The sequence below is a fragment of the Neofelis nebulosa genome, chromosome 3, assembly GCF_028018385.1.
Source record: "Neofelis nebulosa isolate mNeoNeb1 chromosome 3, mNeoNeb1.pri, whole genome shotgun sequence".
Taxonomy (NCBI): Eukaryota; Metazoa; Chordata; class Mammalia; order Carnivora; family Felidae; genus Neofelis; species Neofelis nebulosa.
In genome coordinates this window covers 132,087,167-132,110,616 of record NC_080784.1, presented here as the reverse complement: position 1 = coordinate 132,110,616, position 23,450 = coordinate 132,087,167, and the positions used below count along the sequence as shown (strand labels likewise).

General features: G+C 33.9%; 1 protein-coding gene across 5 annotated transcripts in view; it reads left to right on the top strand.

Annotated features, from left to right (window-relative positions):
- The window catches only part of CCSER1 (coiled-coil serine rich protein 1), a 1,309,738-nt gene that overhangs the window by 222,622 nt on the left and 1,063,666 nt on the right, over positions 1-23,450 (top strand). For all 5 annotated transcript variants that reach the window (XM_058719574.1, XM_058719575.1, XM_058719576.1 and 2 more), the window contains exon 4: positions 15,360-15,453. In XM_058719574.1, coding sequence (XP_058575557.1) covers positions 15,360-15,453 — 94 coding nt within the window. The remainder of the gene's footprint in view (positions 1-15,359; positions 15,454-23,450) is intronic.

The following is a 23,450-nucleotide window of genomic DNA, read 5'->3' as shown; positions in this document are numbered from 1 at the left end:
TTCCTTAGTCCCTTGATCTCTGTAGCAAGAGATTCTCTGCTGTCCTCTATACTGTTTTCAAGCCCAGCGAATAATTTTATGACTATTATTTTAAATTCACTTTCTGTTATATTATTTAAATCCTTTTTGATCAGTTCATTAGCTGTTGTTATTTCCTGAAGATTCTTCTGAGGGGAATTCTTCCGTTTGGTCATTTTGGATAGTCCCTGGAGTGGTGCGGACCTGCAGGGCACTTCCCCTGTGCTGTGGTGTATAACTGGAGCTGGTGGGCGGAGTCGCAGTCAGACCTGACTTCTGCCCCCGGCCCACCGCTGGGGCCACAGTCTGACTGGTGTGTGCCTTCTCTTCCCTTCTCCTAGGGGCGGGATTCATTGTGGGGTGGCGTGGCCTGTCTGGGCTACTTGCACACAGCCAGGCTTGTGGAGCTGGGGATCTGGCGTATTAGCTGGGGTGGGTAGGCAAGGTGCACGGGGGCAGGAGGGGCAGGCTTAGCTCGCTTCTCCTTAGGTGATCCACTTCAGGAGGGGCCCTGTGGCAGCGGGAGGGAGTCAGACCGGCTGCTGGAGGGGTGGGTCCGCAGAAGCACAGAGTTGGGTGTTTGCGTGGAGCAAGCAAGTTCCCTGGCAGGAACTAGTTCCCTTTGGGATTTTGGCTGGGGGATGGGCAGGGGAGATGGCGCTGGTGAGCGCCTTTGATCCCCGCCAAACTGAGCTCTGTCGTCCCGGGGCTCAGCAAGTCTCCCTCCCTTTGTCCTCCAGCCTTCCTGCTTTCCAAGCAGAGCTGTTAACTTATGACCTCCCAGATGCTAAGCAAGTCCCGCTTGCTGTCGGAACACACTCTGTCCAGCCCCTCCGCTTTTGCAAGCCAGACTTGGGGCTCTGCTTGGCCAGCGAGCTGCCCCTCCACCCCGGCTCCCTCCCGCCAGTCCGTGGAGCGCGCACCGCCTCTCCGCCCTTCCTACCCTCTTCCGAGGGCCTCTCATCTGCGCTTGGCTCTGGAGACTCCATTCTGCTAGTTTCTGGTGGTTTTCTGGGTTAGTTAGGCAGGTGTAGGTGGAATCTAAGTGATCAGCAGGATGCGCGGTGAGCCCAGCGTCCTCCTAAGCCACCATCTTCCAGGAACTCCCTCAATATTATATGTTTTAAACTAATCCTTCAAGTAGGATATAGGAGAATGATTTAATACTATTTTTATTTTAATCATTAAAATACAATTCTTTCCATCACATAAAGCAATATAAATTTAATGTTTCAAATAGATAGGAAGTTATCATTTTATGAAGAAGAAAAAGGTACCCTGCACTTGCTTCTCGTGTGCGACTTATGAGGTTTTATTTCTTTGTATTTAAATACAAAGTACATTAATATGGAAATGATTCAGGAAGTGAAATTATTTTGCTTCCCAACCAGCTCCAATATGATACTTTCAACACATTGAAATATAAAAATTATTTAACTTAACTATAGATGTCTCATGAAGTCAGAAAATTGTCTAACTTATATACTATACTGTTCTAGTCAACAAGTTCAGAGTTCGAGACAGTGTGTTACTTGCCTAGTACCTGACATATGAAGTTTTTCAATAAATATTAATTGAATTAAATTATTAATGTATGTGCTAAGTGCTATGGGAGCTTCAAAGGGAGAATAATACACCATGTTTACTTTTAAAATGATGTAAATAAGACTAATATTATAAGCTACATGGGAAAAATTAATGTTAGTAATTTTTTAAAGTTTTTATTTAAATTCGATTTAGTTGGGGTCCAGTAGGTTAAGTGTCAGACTCTTGATTTTGGCTCAGGTCATGATCTCTCCACTTGTGAGATCAAGTCCTGTTTGAAATTCTCTCCCTCTCTCTCTGACCCCCCCCCCCCTTCTTTCCCTCAAAGTAAATAAATATTAAAAATGCCAGTTAACATACAGTGTAATATTAATTTCAAGTGAACAATATAGTTATTTTTTTTTTTTCAACGTTTTTTATTTATTTTTGGGACAGAGAGAGACAGAGCATGAACGGGGGAGGGGCAGAGAGAGAGGGAGACACAGAATCGGAAACAGCCTCCAGGCTCCGAGCCATCAGCCCAGAGCCTGACGCGGGGCTCGAACTCACGGACCGCGAGATCGTGACCTGGCTGAAGTCGGACGCTTAACCGACTGCGCCATCCAGGCGCCCCAACAATATAGTTATTTAGCAAGTCTATACAACACCCAGTGCTCATCACAAGTGCACTCCTTAATCCCCATCCTAATGTTAGTAATTTTTTAGCTTACAGAAATTGTTAAGCACATGAAGATGAATCTTCAAAGGAATGGAACATTAATTGGACCTTGGTGGACCTGTAAATAGGAAACACATGTGGTTCAATTTGCAACTGTGGGAAAGAAAGGAAATGTCAAGCAACGTTTGAAAGGTTACACTTTATTTTACCATATTCAAAGGGCATACGGGAGGGTCATTTGTGTGTGAAAGGAATTATGGATAGGGAAGGTAGTTTATCAGGGATGAATAGTCCTCATTTTAAAGGAAAGTGAATTATCGCCCAAAGAGATCAGTTAACTAGTTTGAGATTCCATAGAACTTAGAAAAAATGGGAGTGTAACTGGGAAGTTTTAGGGAAGCTAGTCTAGACTTCTTTTTCAAAACTATAAATATGTCCAAACATCTAGTAAAATGCTAGTAGCCTTAAGCAAACAAACAACAGTTCTTGGTATTTGAGAGGATTTCCTTTTTTTTTTTTAAGAATTTTTTCTAACGTTTATTTATTTTTGAGACAGAGAGAGACAGAGCATGAATGGGGGAGGGGCAGAGAGAGAGGGAGACACAGAATTGGAAGCAGGCTCCAGGCTCCGAGCCATCAGCCCAGAGCCCGATGCGGGGCTCGAACTCACGGACCGTGAGATCGTGACCTGAGCTGAAGTCGGACGCTTAACCGACTGAGCCACCCAGGCGCCCCGAGGATTTCCTTTAATAGCTACCAAGAACCCCTTCCCACTGCGCACACACTCAGTAACTCACTCACATCACTTGAAGGGAAGCTTGGAGAAACTTTTATTCTTTAGGCAAGCATATTTAAATCTTGGTTCTGCAACTTTTTGTATCATGGTTTTAGGCCAGTTATTTAATTCTTCTAACCCTCAGGCTTTTCATGTGTAAGACAATGCATGCCATTATGACTGTTAGGATCCATTAGAAAATGTTTTCTCACAATGAATTCATGGCAGAGTGGTCAGTCAGAATGATTTTCCTAAAATGTATATTTAAGCATGTCAGTCTCCAATGATGTAAACGTTCCTCACTTGCCTGAAAGGTATTAACAGATGACCCAGACTGCTAATCTGTTGTGATGCCCTCACCTGTCTCCCCCGCTCAAACCATTCTAGCCTTCTGTCTGCTCTAACATACTAGCTCACACCCACCTTCGATGATTTGCATATATTATTTCTTCTGTTAGGAATGCTTTCCCTCTGGGGTTTTCATATGGCTGCTTATTATTCATGACTCAGCCCTAATGACACCTTTAGAAGGGCCTTCCCTGCCTACCTTATGTAAAGTAGCTGCCTCCCATAACAAGTGAATATTATATTAGTATTTTTTTTAAATAGCATTTATCAGTAGCTCAAATTATCTTATGTATTTGCTAATATATTTACTGTCTAGATTAGGAAACTTTTCTCTCCTGTTGTTCAAGATTTAGTGCACCTGGTAAACCTTCAATAAATATTGTTAAATAAGGAAGTAAATAAATTTTTGTTACCAGAATGATAAGTCCAATATGGAAAATTTGGGGATAAGTAGAAGAAGATAACCAATAAGTCTTAGACAACACATACAGTATTTCCATATATATTGTATTTGTGAATAACTAGTTTGTTATTAAAAAGTAAACATTGATATAAAAAAAAAAAAAAAAACTCAGGGGTACCTGGGTGGCTCAGTCAGTTAAGCATCCGACTTTGGCTCAGGTCATGATCTCAGGGCTCATGGGTTCGAGCCCCACGTTGGGCTGGGTGCTGACAGCTCAGAGCCTGGAACCTGCTTCTGATTCTGTGTCTCCCTCTCTCTCTACCCCTCCCCTACTCCTGGTCTGTCTCTGCCTCTCTTTCTCAAATAAATGGACAGTAAAAAAAGAATAAAAACAACTCACTTTGATATTTTTCCACCTGCAGATATGGCTCTAGAATCTAAGAAAACATTATATGACATGTTTCTTTTTTTATTTAGGCCCAGCCGTTTAAGACAAAATTAGTTCACTAGCCACACCCTGTTTATGGAAACATAGTATATGTGTGATGAAGAATTGAGCCTTTCCCAAAAAGAAGTGTGGCTTTTGCCCTTAGCTTATTAGGGACAGCCTATATCATACTTCATTGTATTATATTTACTTAGAGTGGGGAGCTGGCCACACCAGGTCTTAAATGGGACTGAACATATCTGGCATATCATATGAGGCTGGCCATGCTAGAAAGACTTATCAAATAATTTAGAAATTTCAGGTCATTTGATACCAGGTAACCTGGAGGATAGATCAAGCATGTAGTCAGTCAATTAATTATACCTATATAATGAAGTCCAGTTAACTCTGGACACTGAAGCTTGAGTGAGTTTCTCTTGTTGGCAATACTTGCTGTGCATTGTGACGTATTGATACTGGGAGAGTAATACTTCATGTGTATGAGGGAAGCTTTGCATTTGGAACCCTCCCAGACTCTACACACCTCTTCCTTTGCCTGATTTTAGGCCTGGACTCTTTCCCTGTTACAAATCCTAATTGTGAACGTAGCTTTCAGTGAATTCTGTGAGGCTTTCCAATGAATTATTGTACTTGAGGGTGTTTTGGAAACATTCCAAACTTTCTGTTGCTGTCAGAAGTAAGAGCAGCTTTGGGGAATGTGCCCATAGACTTTGCAGTTTGTTTGATTCTCTATAGTATATGATCGTAGGAAATAAGCTCACAGTTGTCTTACAGATTTTAACGTTTGAAATTGTGTGGAATTACAGAGAATAACTATTCTAATCATCTCATGGAAGGGCATCAAAGAGGTTATGATTTGCTTCAGTTCACAGAGCTAGTTTGGTGCCTGGATCAGGGTTCAGAATCAGGTTTATTGACCCCAGTGATTTGGATTTCCCACTGTACTGTGTTATTTGGCACAAGTTTGATACAAGTATCACTGGATATCTTTGATTCCTGTTCCATAAATAAAATTATTATAATTCTTAATTTATGAATCAGTAATATATTTATCAATTTTATAGTATCTTACATACATATAAAGATAAACCTAGAATAAAACCTAAGACTTAAATTATAGAAAAACTATCTATATCTAAAATTACCTAATTTTTCTCTGGAACAGTTATCCTCATCTGGAATGTATTGATTTTGTTCTGTGGTTAACATTGTGGTCAGTGGTTTAACAAATTTACGTATTAGATTTTCTTTGGCAAATTCTAATTCAGCATATTGGAATAGTGGAGTGATGGGAATCTCCTACAATTTTCAGAACCACTGATAATGGTAAAAAATATGTATTTTCAGTGAGACTAAAATGACACCTTAAAAAAAAAGGCTCACACCTTAAAAATTCTAAAACAACTAAACTAGTGTAGGCCTAGTAATTAAGAGTCCTTAAGCATTCCTCTGTATTATACATGAATGCTTTTTCTGGATAACATATTTTCCTTAAAACAACTAATGGTTTTGTTTTTTTTAAAACTATGTAGCACAAAGAATGAGGCAGTCCTGTATGTTTTTCTCCAGCAGGAAGTACAATGAGTACTCCATATTATTTCCTTGGGAAAAGCGCTCTGCTTAGTGTGGGTACAGTTTGTGAGTTTGCGTTTCACGAGAACCAGTACATATTGCACATAAAGGGAGTTTTTTTAGAGAAAGGTTTTTAAACTTTCCTATCAGTAAATATTCCTGTCAAGAAACATTTTTAGTACATATTAAAAGTAGTGTTGTAAAAAATGCCTGTGATATAATATAGATACGTTACCTTGTATTTGTTCTTCAGGCATATATTCAGAGGATATATTCCGTGCAATGAAAGAAATGTAAATGGCATTTTCATAAAAGAAGAAATGTGATTGGTTGTAGTAAGCTTGCAGGAAGCAATTTTGGAGAGGTAGATAGGGATCATATTATGGGGTTTCGAATGATAATAATTAGTATTTATTCTATAGACACATACCATTGATATCTTTTTCTGTGTTAGATAAGGAGAGATATATAAAAATGAATGCTTTCATAAGGATAATCTCAGAGAAGTGTGTAGTGAAAATTGAAGAATTGTAATGGTCCTTGGCAAAAAGTTGACAGGGACACCAATTACAAGATAATATGGTATACTTCATGACTTTGAAATGCTCAATTCCCCTATTACACAATTAAGAACGAAGGCTAGAAATAATTATCTCTGTCTATAATATATTTATATAAATATTAGAATTTCAGGGGCACCTGGGTGGCTCAGTTGGTTAAGCGTCTAAATCTGGGTTTCAGCTGGGGTCACGATCTTGTGGCTTGTCAGTTCGAGCCCGCATCAGGCTCCATGATGACAGTGCGGAGCCTACTGGGGGTTCTCTCTCTCTGTCTCTGCCCCTCACCATGCTCACTCTGTCTCTCAAAATAAATAAACTCAAAAAATTATTTTTAGATATGAGGATTTCAAGCATTCTAATCATTAGAGCATTCTCTTTCACGTTACCATGTTCATCTCTAGTCAGTTACACGTGGTATAATTGGAGTATTTTATGCTACATTTATACTACAAGCATACAAATGTTGCTTTTGTTGGAGATAAGACTACTTGATAAACACGATTTGTGTTACTTCATTGATAATGGAACAAACTGATATAGTCAGGTTTAGAATCTAGGAGATGGCATCTGTGACATTGGGCCTAATTTGTCATGAAAACAGAACCCCAAAAGATACTATTTTTCCCTTCTTATTTTAAATGATGCTAAGGAAAAATATGCATCTTAACTTTTAAATTTTAATTTTTCAATTGAGTGCAGTTGAGATACAATGTTACATTCATTTCAGGTGTAAAATATAGTGATTCAATTTATCTATATGTTATGCTGTAATATATATATATATATATATATATATATATATATATATATATATATGTAATATATATATTACCACAAGTGTAGCTACTCTCTGTCACAGTACAACACTATCAAAGTACTACTGCTTATGTTCCCTATGCTCTGCCTTTTATTCCTGTGACTTACTCATTCCACAACTGGAAGCCTGTGTCTCTCACTCCTCTTCACTCATTTTGCCCATCACCTCACCCCCCCTTCCCTCTGGTGGCCATTAGTTTGTTATTTGTAAAAACACCCATTTTAAAACTTAACAGCAATTATTATGTTTTAATTTTGAGTTATGAAGTTTGATAATTATGTAATATATCTACACTTTCTAGTTTCCTATTTTATTCCTTAATAATGAAATTAACTTTATTTCCTTGCATAGATTAAAATTTTGTGTGAATTCAGATATTGGCTTAAGATTCATAAAATCTATGGTTACATGAATCTGTATAAATGTTAAATTTCCTAAAAAATATTGAAATATGAAATATTTTAGCATATTTGTTTTATTTTAGCACTTATATCATTACTATATTAATATAAAGGGAAAAATTAGCAACTCTGGGCAGAACTTTAAGAATCTCATTTTGCTGGGGCACCTGGGTAGCTCAGTCAGTTGAGCATCAGACTCTTGATTTCAGCTCAGGTCGTGATTGCAGGGTGGTGAAAGCCCCGAGTTGGGCTCTGCACTGAGCGTGAAGCCTGCTTGAGATTCATTCATTCTCTCTCTCTCTCTCTCTCTCTCTCTCTCTCTCTCTCTCTCTCTCTCCCTCCCTCTCCCCCTCCCTCCCTCCCTCTCCCTCTCCCTCCCTCCCTCTCCCCCTTTGCCCCTCCTCTGCTCTGAAAAATAAAAGAATCTCATTTTGTTAAATATTTCATATTTAAATATAAAAAACACGTTAATGAAAATACAATATTATTCTTTGCACATATGTATAATGACAATATATATTTTAATGAATTCATAAGATGACTATTCACATTTGCAAAATGTATATCTTTGGACTTATGGGAAGTCTTATGAATAAGTGTTGATAGAATTAAGACATTTTTGAAAATATTTATTAAAAATATATTTTGAACTACATAAATTCATACAGTAAAACTATACCTAACAAAGAGCAAGCTGTGTTTAGAAATATTTCACAGTGTTGAAAGGTGAAGGTAATTCTATCATAATGATTGAGTGTGCTTTCTTTACCCAATCAGAAAAATCAAAATCAAATAACTATCCTCAGAGCAGGAGTTATAGAATATTATTGTGTTAATTTCTCTTTCGAAAAAATAGTGGAATCATATTGTTGAAAACATATGCATGTATTAGTGTATTTTCTTTTCGTTTTCATTGCATATATAGATGTGCATATGTAAGTGCTTAACTCATAAAATTATGAGTACCCATCCTATTCTGATGCCTGTTTTTGATGATGTGTGTACCTCACCACTTTTACACTTCTCATTTTTTTATAATTTGTGTGATTTATCTTTTGGGGATAATAGGAATTATTTAAAGACACTTGCCAAGTTAGTGGCTCTAATCATTTTTGCTGAATAAATGCAAATATAATTAATTGTAAGGCAAATCTCAAAATGTATTACTAGGTTCACACAGGGAAGTTTGACTGAGGCCTTCTACAATTGTTACATCGTACATTTTTGATAATAAAATAATATTTTCCTTTTGGTTAATATTGGGAAACTTCTATGATTAGAATATTGGAGAATTATATGTATATTCTAGACAATGCTGCTTATAATGGAAGATGATTAAAAGAAGAATGCATACCAGATTAACAATGACTTTTTAATTTGCATAGTTATCTCTTCACTTTTAGATCAAGTAATGATCAGAGCAGTTCTATGTCAATTACATATTTTGTAAACAGCTATGAAAGTCCAGTCCAGGGTGCCATATCTTGCATCTTGCAACTTTAGAGAAGTTAAGCCTATTTGGATAATCCTTTGACTAAAATACAGCAGTATAAACATGCAATTAATGACATCTTCATAATGCCACAGTTAAAGAATGTGTTAATAATTTAATAATCTCCTTTGGTGGAATTCTTTCTTTTTAAAGCAGTGCTTCCTTGTGTAGTGACATGTCTCAGCTTTATTTTTAGCAGGATCATAATTATTATCTTTATTGCAATAAAGTAATGCTAAAGGATTATTTTAGAGTGTGTTTAATGGATTGGTTTCTTATTAATGTATGATCACAGCTTGTTTTTTCAACTTAGTAACTTTGAAAATTCAATTTTAGTATTTCAGCCAATAGCAACAAGCAACAAGAGAATTGCTTCACACTAACCAAACACAGGAGATTGATGTATTAAAAAAAAAAAAAAACAACCTACTTTATTTATTTAAAAAAATGGTATTCTTTACTAGAATACCGTTATCTGTAAGGTCTATGAGGAAAGAAACTATGCTCTGTTCGGTTCGTTGTTATATCCCCAGGGTTTAGAAGATTAATTTTTGAATTACTTCCTTAAAAATTTTTAGTTTACTTTTAATGGGTCAAAGTCATTTGGCAGATTACCTGAGTAATCAGTGCTATTGATCGATTTTTAAATGTCTATTTAGAGAATACCTAGTAGTAATTGTGCTTGATTTAATATCCAGTTTATTAATATTGTGAATTTAATAAATAATTAGTATTTTATTGCAATTAAATAATCAATTCTTTTCAAACTACCCACATGAATGTTACATACCAATAAAATAGACTATGGATTAAATTACATTTTCCATGGCCTTTTAACACTGGTTTAAATTTTATATAATTTTTCCTGATGAGTTATTAAAATACCAAATCTAACATGACAATTTATCTTTTTTAAAAAAAAGCCCTGACGCGGGGCTTGAACTCACACACAGACTGTGAGATCATGACCTGAGCTGAAGTTGGACGCTTAACCAACTGAGCCTCCCAGGGGCCCCAAACATGACAATTTATCTTAAATGCTTTAGCCACTTAAAAAAAAAAAAAAAAAAAAATATATATATATATATATATATATATATACACACACACATATATATACACACACACGCACACACACACACACATACATATTACAATAATCCCAAAGCCTGTCATATGCTTATCTTTAAACTGGTTACTAGTGTGCTAATACTAGGGATATCTTTTCTTCTTTTACGTTGCTGATGTGGAAATTTTCCTATTTCCCTAGGATTTCAAAGATATCTGAGACTATTTCAAAGATATCGGAAGCTTTCCTAAGATTCAGTAACCATGCTAGAATTAGAAGAAAAAGAAAGTTATCTCTTAGATTTACAAATTCTGGGTTTTTTATTAGAAAATTTTTTGTCTAGTCATTGCATTGGAATTTGCTGTATATTCAGAGATGGTTCAAATAAGGATATTAGCCATCAGGTTGGACTTTCTTTTTACAATTAAAATCTACTTGTTTTATGCCCTTATGCCTTTATTTAGAGTTCAAGCCTAGTTTTTAATTTTGTGCAATATTGGTGTTTCCTCACAAAATGATTTGTTTTCTAAGTCCAAACTGCTTGTGCTACAAAACAATTTCCCTGTTATTATGATATATAGGTCTGGTGTATGAATGTTATTAAAAACTCATGCACTTTCATTAGTATATCTTCATTATGTAGAGCTACCTAACTTTTTATCTTTTAGGAGATGCGAGACTATTTCTGCTTAGTTACCACTTCTGTTTATTCCACTAATTTATCGCATGTTTCAAACACACAGTTCTGCTCTGTTAGATGTGGGGTATGATCACTAGTGTTAATTAACTGCTGGACTTCTTTTCCACTTGGTTATTATGTGTGACCATAAGTGGTGATCAATCTTTTCTGTTTCTGGTACAGAATTTTGATGTTACTACTTTGATGTTTGCAGGTCTTTCCTTTCACTAATGGAAAGAAATACATGTCTTATTATAAACATACATATAATCAGAAAAACAAAATACCTGTATATTAACTATTTATTGAAGACAATAGAAATTAAAGATATTTTTCTCTGTATGTACCTTTTGTGTATATTATGAGCAACTTTTTAAAAAAATGTTTCAAGTGTCTCTCTATAATTTTTATATTTTATAAAAAATTTATATTTATATTATATATGTATATAAATATTATATATATATATATTTAATTTAACTTCAAGTTAGTTAATATACAGTGTAGTCTTGAATTCAGGAGTAGAACCCAGTGGTTTATCTCTTACATATGACACCCAGTGCTCATCCTAAACGTGCCCTCCTTAATGCTCATCACCCATTTAACCCATCTCCCCATCCACCTCCCTCTAGCATTCTGCAGTTTGTTCTCTGTATTTAAGAGTTTCATATGGTTTGCCTCCCTCTCCGTTTTTATCTTTTATTTGTTTGTTTGTTTGTTTGTTTGTTTATTTATTTATTTATTTATTTATTTCTGGTCAGGTTTTAATTTAAATTCCAGTTAGTTAACATATAGTGTAATACTAGTTTCAGTAGTGGAATTTAGTGATTCATCACTTACTTAAAATTTAACCCAGTATGAGTGCCTCTTTATGCCCCTCATATCAACAATTCTGTTTAAGTATTATGAACTCTTAACCTTCAACAGATTCAAGCTGTTTAATTGAGCCACATATATATATTTTCATGTTCATATGTCAGAGATTAGCCAGGGAGAAGCCGTTTAGATTGCTTTCCTTAGCCTTTCAAAACTGCCTCTGACTTTTTTTTTTTGTTAGATGAAACTTGTTTTCTGGCAACAAAAGAATGAAACAGAATTATTCTATATTTTTCTTTCCTTTTTTCCCCTTTCCTTAATACCTAAGGAGCCCTGGTTCTTTGTTGGTGGATACTGAGCAGTGAGTATCTGGTTTGCCTATAAGTGCTGGCTGGGGGCAAAAGTATTGCTGCTGTGGTTCGTCTCTTTTAAGGAGAAATCAGGAAAACATATTATTTTTAGGTTTATAAATTCACATTGATTTTCTTCTCAAACATATCATGTTGCTGCATTTTCTCTTCTTTGATTATGAGATTTTACCAGCTTCAAAGACTCCGCTACATTAACAGGAGTGCTTTGTAAGCAAGATATCAATGCAAGGCTATTTAGAATTAGGAGATTTAAGAGCAATTCATCTAGATTGGTGGCAAATAGACCCATCCTAGTCCAAATGTCAAGGGTCACTTACAAAATGTGAATAAAATTGGAACAATGCAGTTAAGTTTTCCAAATTTTATTTGTTCACTTTCTTGGTGTTACTTTCTTAAATGTAGGACAGGGTTTTTAAATATTTCCTTGTGGCTCAGTTTGTTAACCGTCCGACTTTGGCTTAGGTCATGATCTCACGGTTCCTGAGTTCGAGCCCAGAAACAGGCTCTGTACTGACAGCTCAGAGTCTGGAACCTGCTTCAGATTCTGTGTGTGTCTCTCTCTCTGCCCCTACCCTGCTCGCACTGTCTCTCTCTCTTTCTCCCAAAAATAAAACATTTAAAAATCTTTAAAAATATTTTCTTGTTAAAAAAAAAACAAAACCAGAAACAAAAAAAACACTTCTTTAAAAAATTTATTTGTCAAACTTTTGATGGATGTATTAACTTTCAAAGTTTAATTTTAATGTTTATTTTTGAGAGAGAGATTGAGAGAGAGAGAGAGGGAGAGACAAAGCACGAGTGGAGGAGGGGCAGAGAGGGAGACACAGAATCTAAAGCAGACTCCAGGCTCCAAGCTGGCAGCACAGAGCCTGACACGGGGATCAAACTCACAGACAGTGAGATCATAACCTGAGCTGAAGACAGACACTTAACTGACTGAGCCATCCAGGCACTCCTCAAAATTCAAAATTTTAAATTCAACCTTGAAAAGATCACGTATGCCTTTGGACCTCTGGAATTCCTAGAACCAGGAGCCAGAATACCTGCTACTATGACATTTTTAAAAATTTTCAAGTAGACTTAGAATGGTCATAGCTATATAATGAAACCCAAAGCCTCTGTGATGATATCATTTTGCTACTTGCAATATCTATCACCAAACAGAAACTTTTCTCATTTGTACAGTAAAATTGTCAGTAAGTTTGGTTATGATGTCCCATCTTTGATCATCCACCAGAGACAGGAGTTTGACTCATGTAGACACCTGGTACCTTCTTCTGGTACCCTAGCTATGTGGGTTGGGCAGTGCAGTTCCAAGTAGAAGAGGGAAATGCTGTGCAAACCATAGAACCCTACTGTTACGCCAGTCCTTACTGGGTGTAACAACAACAAAAAGGTGACAGTCATCTATAAGGCACTCATTTCTTTCTTTGTTCCAACTTTCATTGTTTTCTAAATGTTGTTGGCAGTATTAGTTTGCTGGGGCTGCCATAACAAAATACCACAGAGGTGGTGTTTTTAGGTGGCTTAAACAATAGAAAATTACTTTCTTACCATTTCTGTAGGATGAAAATCCAAGATCACAGTGTAGGCAGATTTGTTTTCTCCTGAATTCTCTCTCCTTGGCCTACAGATGGTTCCCTCTTGTGTCCTCACATGATTGTCCTTCTGTTTGTGTTGCCTGAGTCCTAATATTCTCTTCTTATAAGAGCACTTAGTCATATTGGATTAGGGCCCATCCATGCAACCTGATTTAACTATAATATTTTCTTTAAGGGTTCTGTGTCCAAACACGTCACATTGTAAGATACTGGGTCTTAGTACTTCAGCATATGAATTTTGGATAGAAACAAGACTATAATATTATTCAATGAAATTCAAAATATAAGACTAAAATTATTTAGACTAATTTGAAGCTAGTAAAGCACTACATTTTCACTATGAAACAATTTTTTTTTTTTTTTTTTTTTTACAAAATTACTCTGGACTCGCACATTGATTCCTTCATTTAGATAGTGCTTAATAGACATTAATACTAGTATCTTTACCAAATCTCCTTTTCTTATCCACATTCAACTTGAATTATGCTTCTTTTGTTGTTTTAATACTCTCTTTTGTATTTTTTGAGGAAGACAGCTTATCCTTTGTTGCCTATATCTTATATCATCTTTTGATGCTATATAAATAAGTAACTTATTCTCAGTAGACTATTCCTGCCACAGTATGTCATGAAACTACCAGTAAACAGTTGATTATCTTATAGTTTAAATTACTAGTTACCTTGTAATTAATACAGATAAAATAGAATTCAACATAATTCAATGAATAATGAGTTTTTATAGCTTCCATTTGTGGAGAGAAGCAGTTGTATTTGGGGATATTTATCACTTTTGAAACTTTATTGTGCTCTATTCACAGATAACACATGATTCTAAAGTTTAATGATGTTTAATTCTTTTTTTTTCTTTACAGTGAGAGTAATTTATTTAAAAGCCAGAGTGTCCTTACTTTCAATCTCCAGAACTAAGGTGTTCAGTGTTCATTTGACAATATAACTGGGCTTTCCTTAATGTGTATTTAGTTCTTTAAACTTAAATTATGGTATCATTCAAATTAGTAGAAAAAGTTGTCTAAGATGTGGTGTCATTTACTACATGTAGCATCGTGTACATTTGTACAAAAGTATAAAACATACTTTTTTAAAATTTCAATCTAATTTTTAATACTGCTTTTTCTTAATATAGTCACTACTCATCTGTATACGTACCTCCCTCAAGAATTCCTACCTCTGCACATCACTGTTTCCCCTCAAAACTTCTCTATATACCCTTCTGTTTTCCCTCTGAGAGGAGAAAAGAAACATGTAATCTAGCTCTAATGTTTATAGCATTATGAAAGTCAATAATTAATTTTTAATCTTATTGACATTTATTTCTTCTGTTCATCTCTCCCAATCTTAAGCAAATGATTAGGAAATGGTAACTGGATCTTCACTTCCAAGTATGGTCTAAATTAATATCTCATGGTTGGCACTGTATACAAATTTGTTTGAGAAACAGTTCATTAAATGTATCAGAAGAATGTTATTTAGATTTGAAAGATAAATATAAAAAAATAATCTTAAGTTTCAGTTTACAAACTTCTATACATTTGAAAAGCCTTTATATTCTCTTTAGGAGTTTTAGTGAGAGTTAAGATTTTTATAATAATGTTTGGAATTTTTTATTGGGCTGATAATATTAAAGCCTATGGGATAGTCAAATGATTTCTGGGATTCAGCTAAAACTTTTCATTTCTATTTTTTTTTCTTCATGGCATTTGTATGTGGGTATTTCCTCAATTTTTCAGTGTTTTGGTCTCTAACTATTGATTTTGCTATTTCTTCAGGATGTTTTGAATAATTTGGGATCTTGTGAACTGGATGAAGATGATCTAATGCTTGATCTGGAATTTTTAGAGGAACAGAATCTTCATCCTTCAGGTGAGTGCTAAATGCACCATAACATACAATTTTGATCCTACTCACTTAGCTTTCATTGATAAACTTCATATTATTTAGGATGCACTCAGTCTTTTCCATCTCCAGTTTTGTATATTATATGTGCAAGGCACATGCTAGGTACCATAGACACATGATTCTGGTGATCTTAAAATCTGTTATGAAATATAAATCCAGTGGGAAGATAATTATAAAATAAGAAAAAACCTATTAAGACATTTCAAAGAAGGAAATTATAATTTAACACATAATGGAAAAGTTAATATTTTCTCTTTCTGAAGGAAAACAAAAACAATTATAATCCCATTTTTCATTTATTTTATATAATCAAATGGAAGTTTTGCAGATCAAGGTTTACTCTTCAAAATCTTAGCCACTCCGGTAATAATTGCATAGGTTAATGTTTTTTTTAAATTTTTTTTTAATATTTATTTATTTTTGAGACAGAGAGAGACAGAGCATGAATGGGGCAGGGTCAGAGGGAGAGGGAGACACAGAATCCGAAACACGCTCCAGGCTCTGAGCAGTCAGCACAGAGCCTGATGCGGGGCTCGAACTCACGGACCCCGAGATCATGACCTGAGCTGAAGTCGGACGCCCAACCGACTGAGCCACCCAGGCGCCCCTGCATAGGTTAATGTTGATACAATAAAGTTGACCTCAAAATTAATAACTGTCAATAGCAGCCACAAACATACACTCATAAACACATAAATACACAGAATTGTAGTATGAGATAAATTCATGTTGAATGAATTAAGAAGGGAGCCCATTATATTTGTAATACTTTAAGTTTATATCAAAGCATAAATTGCCATGTCTTCAAATACAAAAATTAATCCTGTTGAAGTAAGTTATAAGAATTAATTGTATATTCAAATTTAGATATTTGAGTACAAAGACCAGCTCTTACTTACTTTTGTAATATTGCTTTTAACACCTTTAATGTAGTCATTTTCAAATTAAAGTAGAAATAACATTAAACTGAAACTTTAAAATCTTAGTCTTACTGCATACATTTGAGAAAATCAACAGATTGGATTTCCGTGTCCTTATTTTTAACTTTTTGGAATTAGACATAATGTCTAAGATTATAATTTTTTTTTGTTTATGCACTATTTTTATATTATAGATAATACATTAAAATTATCAAAAGAAGGCAATGCTTATATTTTAAATTTTACAATGTTTATATTTCATTACTCTGTATTATAGGCTAATATCAAAAGAAGCTACTTAAAAATTTTTTGTTTGAATATGAATTTAGAATAATCATTTTTTAAAACATTCTTCCAGCAGTTGATTTGACAGATACTCTTTTAAAAAAATGCAGATTTTTCTCACTTTTATACAGATACAATACACAATTTTGTCATTTATGTGTATGTATCTTAAAAGAATTACATATAGTGAAAATGTACACCCTCTTGGAGGGAAATTTGTCAGTATTTAGCAAAACTATATATGTATTTGCTTTTAGATTCAACTATCCAACTTCTATAAATTTAATCCTAAAACACTGAAACATATAGAGTAATGTATGCAAACAACTCTTCATTACAAAATATTTGTAATAACAAATATTCTTCAATAGGACATTTGTTAAATATACAGTGGTATACTAAGCAGTCATTTAAAGAATAATGAAAATGTCTGTATGTGCATGGCATGGCTGTCAGGATATGTTGTTAATGAGAATTTTGTAGTGTTAGATTAGACTGGTAATACCTAAATTCACTGATCACTAACATCCCTAAAAGTGAACAACTAGACATTTTGTCTCTCTTAATGCAATGCCTGGAGAAGTACATAGTAACACCACTCCTGCCCACAAGTACTTCTTTCTACTCAATTCTTTCTAATAAATTGTGATTTTATAGGAAATATTGGGATGGGGGTGGGGGACAGTGAATGTTAAATAGCATGATGAAATTGCCAGCAACCAAATATGAGAAGTGAGGAATTCTACAGGATAATGGTCTGGTTCTTTAAACAAATAAGGTGCATGATAAAAATGGGAGAGGTGTTGTAGCTTTAAAGAGGCAAATGCAGGGTCGCCTGGGTGGCTCAATCTGTTAAGTGTCTGACTCGTGATTTCTGCTCAGATCATGGTCTTGCAGTTTGTGAGTTTGTCCCCAAATGCAGCTCTGTGCTGATGGTGTGGAGCTTGCTTAGGATTCTCTCTCTCCTTCCTTCCTTCTCTCCTTCTCTCTGCCCCTTTCCTGCTTGTGCTCACTCTTTCTCAAAATAGATAAATAAACTTAAAAAAAAAAACAACAGGCAAATGCCATGTGACATCTTTGTTGGCACATTTCTTGAAAAACTTAAAACACGATAAAAGTATATTTCTTGGTCAATCAGAAATTTGAGAAATGAATAAATTATTATAGAAATATGTTTCCATTTTGTTGGGTATTGAACATTTTTGTTTTGTTTTATTTTTTAAAGAAAACTTTAGAGAGATGCATGTGGTTGAGACAACATGATATCTGGGATATACTTTGCCAACATGCATGGATGGAAGAGGGAATAGATAAAACAAAGTTGAAAAGTTGTTGAAAATTATCAAAGCAGAGCAGTAGGTGTTTGAGGTGAAAGGTTCATGTATTAATTATAATATTTTCTCTGTGTTTTGCATTTTTAAAGATTTTCAAAATAAAAAATAAAACTAATAATTAAAAAGAATAATAGATAATGTAGTGATCTTAGTTATGTTTGGTAGGCAATTGTGATAAAGAGCAAAGTGTGACTTAGCTCAATTTATTTGCTTGGGAACAAAAACAAACGTTATATTTGTAATTAATTAATAAGTTTTTTAATGTTTTTATTTATTTTTGAGAGAGAGAGAGAGAGCATGTAGCAGTGAGGGGCAGAGAGAGGGGAAGGAGAGAGAGAATCCCAAGCAAGCTGTGCACTGTCAGCACAGAGCCTGATACGGGCTGGAACCCATGAACCATGAAATCATGACCTAAGCCGAAATCAAGAGCCAGACTCTTAACCGAATGAGCCACCCAGCATCCCAAAAGTTTATTTTTTTTTTTTTATTTTCAGAGAAAGGGAGGTGAGGAAGTGTAGAAAGAGAGGGAGAGAGAGAAAGAATCTCGAGCAGGCTCCACATTGACAGTGTGGTGCTCAAACTGAAGAAACCGTGAGATCATGACTTGAGATGAAATCAGGGGTTGGACACTTAACCGACAGAGCCATCTAGGTGCTCCTAAAAACAAATATTTTTAAATCTAAATTTCTTGTTTTATAAAGTGATGAGTGTTATATACTTTATTGTAAATAAAAGAATGATATGTTAAAAACCGTAAATGTCCTGAGTCTACTTCAGGATGTAGATAACTTGATTAAAGCCAATACTAGAGTACCCTTTGAATCAATGGAGTCAACCACCTTTTTATAAAGTAAATGATGTCATTTTGCATACTTGAAGTACAATTCTGATAAATGAAATACTCCTTAGAGTAACTTGGGTGTGTTGAATGTTATTTACTAAAATATTTTTTGAAAATCTATTTCACGTTGGATGTCATATTGTAGGGTTTGAAAAAAGTCACAACTATCTGTTTATGCATATTAGCTCAGAATGAATTTCTGTTTGAATAGGTGATACAATTTATTTTTTTAAGCAACATAATTAAAGGTCTTCTCAGCATATAAGAAGCTCATTGACAACTGATATTGATAAAAAGCTCATTAATGCTAATCATTTTAAAATGATGATTTAAATAAAAGTTATTTTTAAAAGTCTGGAAACTAAAATAATGATACCTTTAAATTCTGTTATTTACATTAGTGAAGATCATTGGAGGGTTTAAAAAAATTTGTTAGAGTAAAACATTTCGATTTTTGGCTCTAGAGTCCTATTAAAGCAAAGATTTATAGCAATTTATAGTAAGCGTTAATATAATGGCCAAGATGATTTTTGTAAAACCCCAGAGAAATATTTTTATTTTGAAAATATTCAGTCAAATATTTTTAGTAATTTTCATGTGTGACATTTATAAATTTTATTCAACTTAACATATAATTATTAATGGTTTAAATTTGCAAAGACTAGAGAAATCCTCATAAATAGAAAGTGCAGAATTTCTGCTGTCCCTTTTACTATAGTAATTTGTATATAGTAGATGCTCAATTGCTATCTATTAATGTGATTTTAATACAGCCAGAAATCTTTGACCATGTATATAGTGAGTAAAAAAGGATTAAAAAATACAAACAAAAATTAGTAAAGCTCAATCATTTTATTTTTTTCTACAGAAAATCAAACACTTTAATTAGGAAATCTATTTACCACACAGAGTTTGAAACTCTGAAATAAAAAAAAAAATTCCTTGCACTTTTTTTTTCAACATGTATATATTGGACAGTGCTCACATTGAGTGATTTAACATGCAAAGAGACATTCTAATGTCAGTAGAATGCATAATGAGTGTACACAGTTAATATTCATATAATATTAATCATTGTTAGTTGATGTACTACTTGTAGTATTAGGGATATGAACTAAAGTATATCAACCAGGCAATTAAAATAATCAGAACGGCACAAACAAACCAGAAAACAAAACAAAACAAAACAAAACAATTTGAGTTGTGTGGTTCAAAGTTTTGTTATAGAAATGTCCATGTACTTGCATGGTTAGATGTGTCTGTATATTTCATCATGTTGTTATTGAATTTTGTGCTTATGACTGTACCTGCCTTGATAAAGATGGCTATTTATTAGTAGTCATAATAATTTTGGAGATCTTTTCATATGCTTTTTATTTCATTCTTTGCTATCTGTATATTCATCTAAAAGTGAATTGTAAATTTACACTTAGGTTTTAAAAAGTGTGTTTTGACCAGTGCAGTGGACAATTTGGAAAAGTTCCACAAATTCTTTAACTATATTAATGTATATACGGAGTCCTAAATTTAAACACACTCCCTTCCTAAAGGGAGAGGTAGTATAGATAATAGTACAAATGAAGTATGTGTTTTATAGTGCAGTAAGTGGATATTATTAATGAAAGTAAGAAAGGACAGTTTCAATGAAGGAAAGGTATATGAATTCAAAGTGAATTCTCAAAAGGAGACTTGCCTTGAGGAAAAAAAATCAACTGTTCTGATAATTTACTTTGATCTTGGCATTATCTAATTTTATCTTTCTAAATTCTAATATAAAAGCTAAACTTTCAGATTAAAAAGCCTATGGATAAGCCTTCCAGATGTTTTTAATCATATTTTCTTGAATTAATGCTTAAATTACTTTTCTGGAAAATATTTTTAATAAATAATTAATATGTTTCATGTTTCAAATACAGGATTATCAATTTGTTTAATGCTAGGCATTCATTTCCCCGTGGTAAAATAATATATTTATTGTTTTTTACTTAATAAATTATTTATAGTGCAAACATGACCAGACACAGTTTTGATTAAAAAATATGCTGACGTTTATATCTTAATTAAAAGATAATTTTGTGACCGTTTTCACTTTTTATATTTCTTCTCACTCTCTTATTCACTGGTATGGTGGTGGTTTTGCCTCAAATCAAATCATGAAAGATTTTAGCAGTGATATTGATTAGATATACCTCAACAGTCCTTTGGGGGGAAAAAAAGTACCAACAAAATTTACTAGCATTTAATGTCTCTAAGACTCAAATTAATGACCTTAAAACTTTCCTTACAGCGAAACATGTTATGAACTGTACAGTCTGTCAAAGGAAAAATACCAGTAATATATTTTTGCCTAATATTTCTTTATATGGTTTTACCTGTTTGTGTGGAGGATTTTTTTTCTACACATGGAAGCATCTTGCAAAGTAATCATTTGAGGAAAATAGAATAATGATAAAAGATGATATGAACAATAAGATGAAGCTACAGGTGAGGGTGGCACACAAAATGTATACTAGTATCACCATAGTGAATAGAAAATGTTACTTAGAATGCTTTACTAGCATATGTGAAGAAAGAAATACAACCAGTTGCATAATTAAAACTTTGTACCATCATTTATTCAGTCAACCAGTCAATGCATTTTATTAACTGAAGGAATTTTTGTTACTAAAGAACTGAAAGACATTTTGCTCACGTGTCTTCATAAGATATAAATGATCGATATCAGAACAATTTCCTCAGCAACTCCTTTTAGTACAAGCTAGTGGCATCACCCTGCCAATTCAGTAGGAGCAGTTCTAAATGGTGACACATCAGTGTAACAAAAACTAGGAATTTTATGAGGATCTTGCCTAACCCAGAGACAAAATTCAGTTCCTTGTACATAGTTAACATTCCTCGGGCAGTTTTAACATTGGAAATAGTTGAGGTAAACGTTGTCAAGCATTTTTCCTCATCTTACTTTAATGTAATTACGATAAAGCCCAATAGAATATCTATTGTGAAGCAGTGTTATTTCCTGGTGAGTCCTCCAAAATGAACAGCTTGCCAAGTGTTACCCTTATGTGACTAAATAAAGTAACTTTTCTACAAATAGTTATCACAAAGCCAGTTAAATACTGGATAGCGCATAGTGTTCGATAAAGAAGTAAGAGTAAGAGTTTGAGTTTTGGTTTCAGAACATTTAATCTGAGCTGTTCTTTTCCACAGTAAACTAGAATAAGGTCGCATTTCTATTTAGACTATTAATAGTATTATCTTCAAATAATAATGGGGAAAATGCACCTGACTAATTTGACAGTGAAGCATCATAATTAAGTAAGTTAAAGTTAAAACACATTTTGGTGTTACCTGTTGGGCACATACTCATGAAAATGCTGTTTTCCAATTCATTTCTTGGCTACTATGAGTTGGCTGTATGTCAGTTTTAGCAAGTAGTAGCTGGAAATCTAAGTTAATGGAAAGGAAAACTGAATGCCTATAATGAGCTATGCTTTTTTTTTTTTCCCCTAAGTTGTCTCAAGTTAATGTTCACAATAACTCTCTGAGAGGAAATTGCATCTTAAAGTCCCATTTGAATTAAAGAAATGACAAATTAATATCAAAAGAGAGCAGGCACTTTGGAGACAAGACATAGCCAAGTTAGCATTCCAGCTGTACCATAGTGACCTTGGGCAAGTGACTGAATTTTCCTAAACAAAGTCTTTTTCATTGGTAAAATGACAATAAAGCTATCTCAAAATATCATCCTACCTAAATGGGAGACATATTTATATGTAAGGTGCCCTTCCAGTCATCTAGAATAAAATAGAAGCCCAGTTCGTTCTCTTGACTTCTTAAATTCCTTATCATAGAGTTTATTGAATCATTGGTTATTTTTTATAGTCCTTAGTTTCTTAATGCTTCATCATGATTATATGTTGTTTTAAAATTTGCTTTCTGATTTTAATTTTTTTATCTAAATTCTGTGTAACATTTTAAGTGATGTTTTGTTAGTATTATTTAAAATAATTAAGGTACCTTGCTTATGACAGGTGGTAAATTTCTTTGTGTTAAAACCAATGCATTTAAATGCATGGAAACATTTTTCCCCCCAGGTATTAGTCATGTGTCCAAAATACCACAACATATTTAAAATAGTAATTCTAGAGAAAAAATAAATTTACTGTATTAAATAATTTAAAACTTATTAATCAAAATCATTAATGTTCAGAGATGAAGCCCTTAGGTTCTGCTTTGTCTTAAGTTTGATCTTTATAATTTGCAGATGATTTACCCAATTGAAAATATATTTTACTTATTTATCACTGTTTGATAAAACAATGCAATAGTCATTTGGATAATTGAATGAAAAAAAATTTATGTTGTTTTGTTAGTTATTTTGGACCTTATACATAAAAACACCTAGGGCAGTATCTCTTGGTATATGTCCAGATGTAAGTGGAGAAGTAATGGCTCAATGATATCAATTAGGAATTAAGTAGGTAGTCGCTAAATAATTTTGAGTTTGATGAACAAGCAATATAAAATTCTGCTGTGAGTTAGGAACTCCTCCTGTGCCTATTAATTAAGGAGGTAATTTTT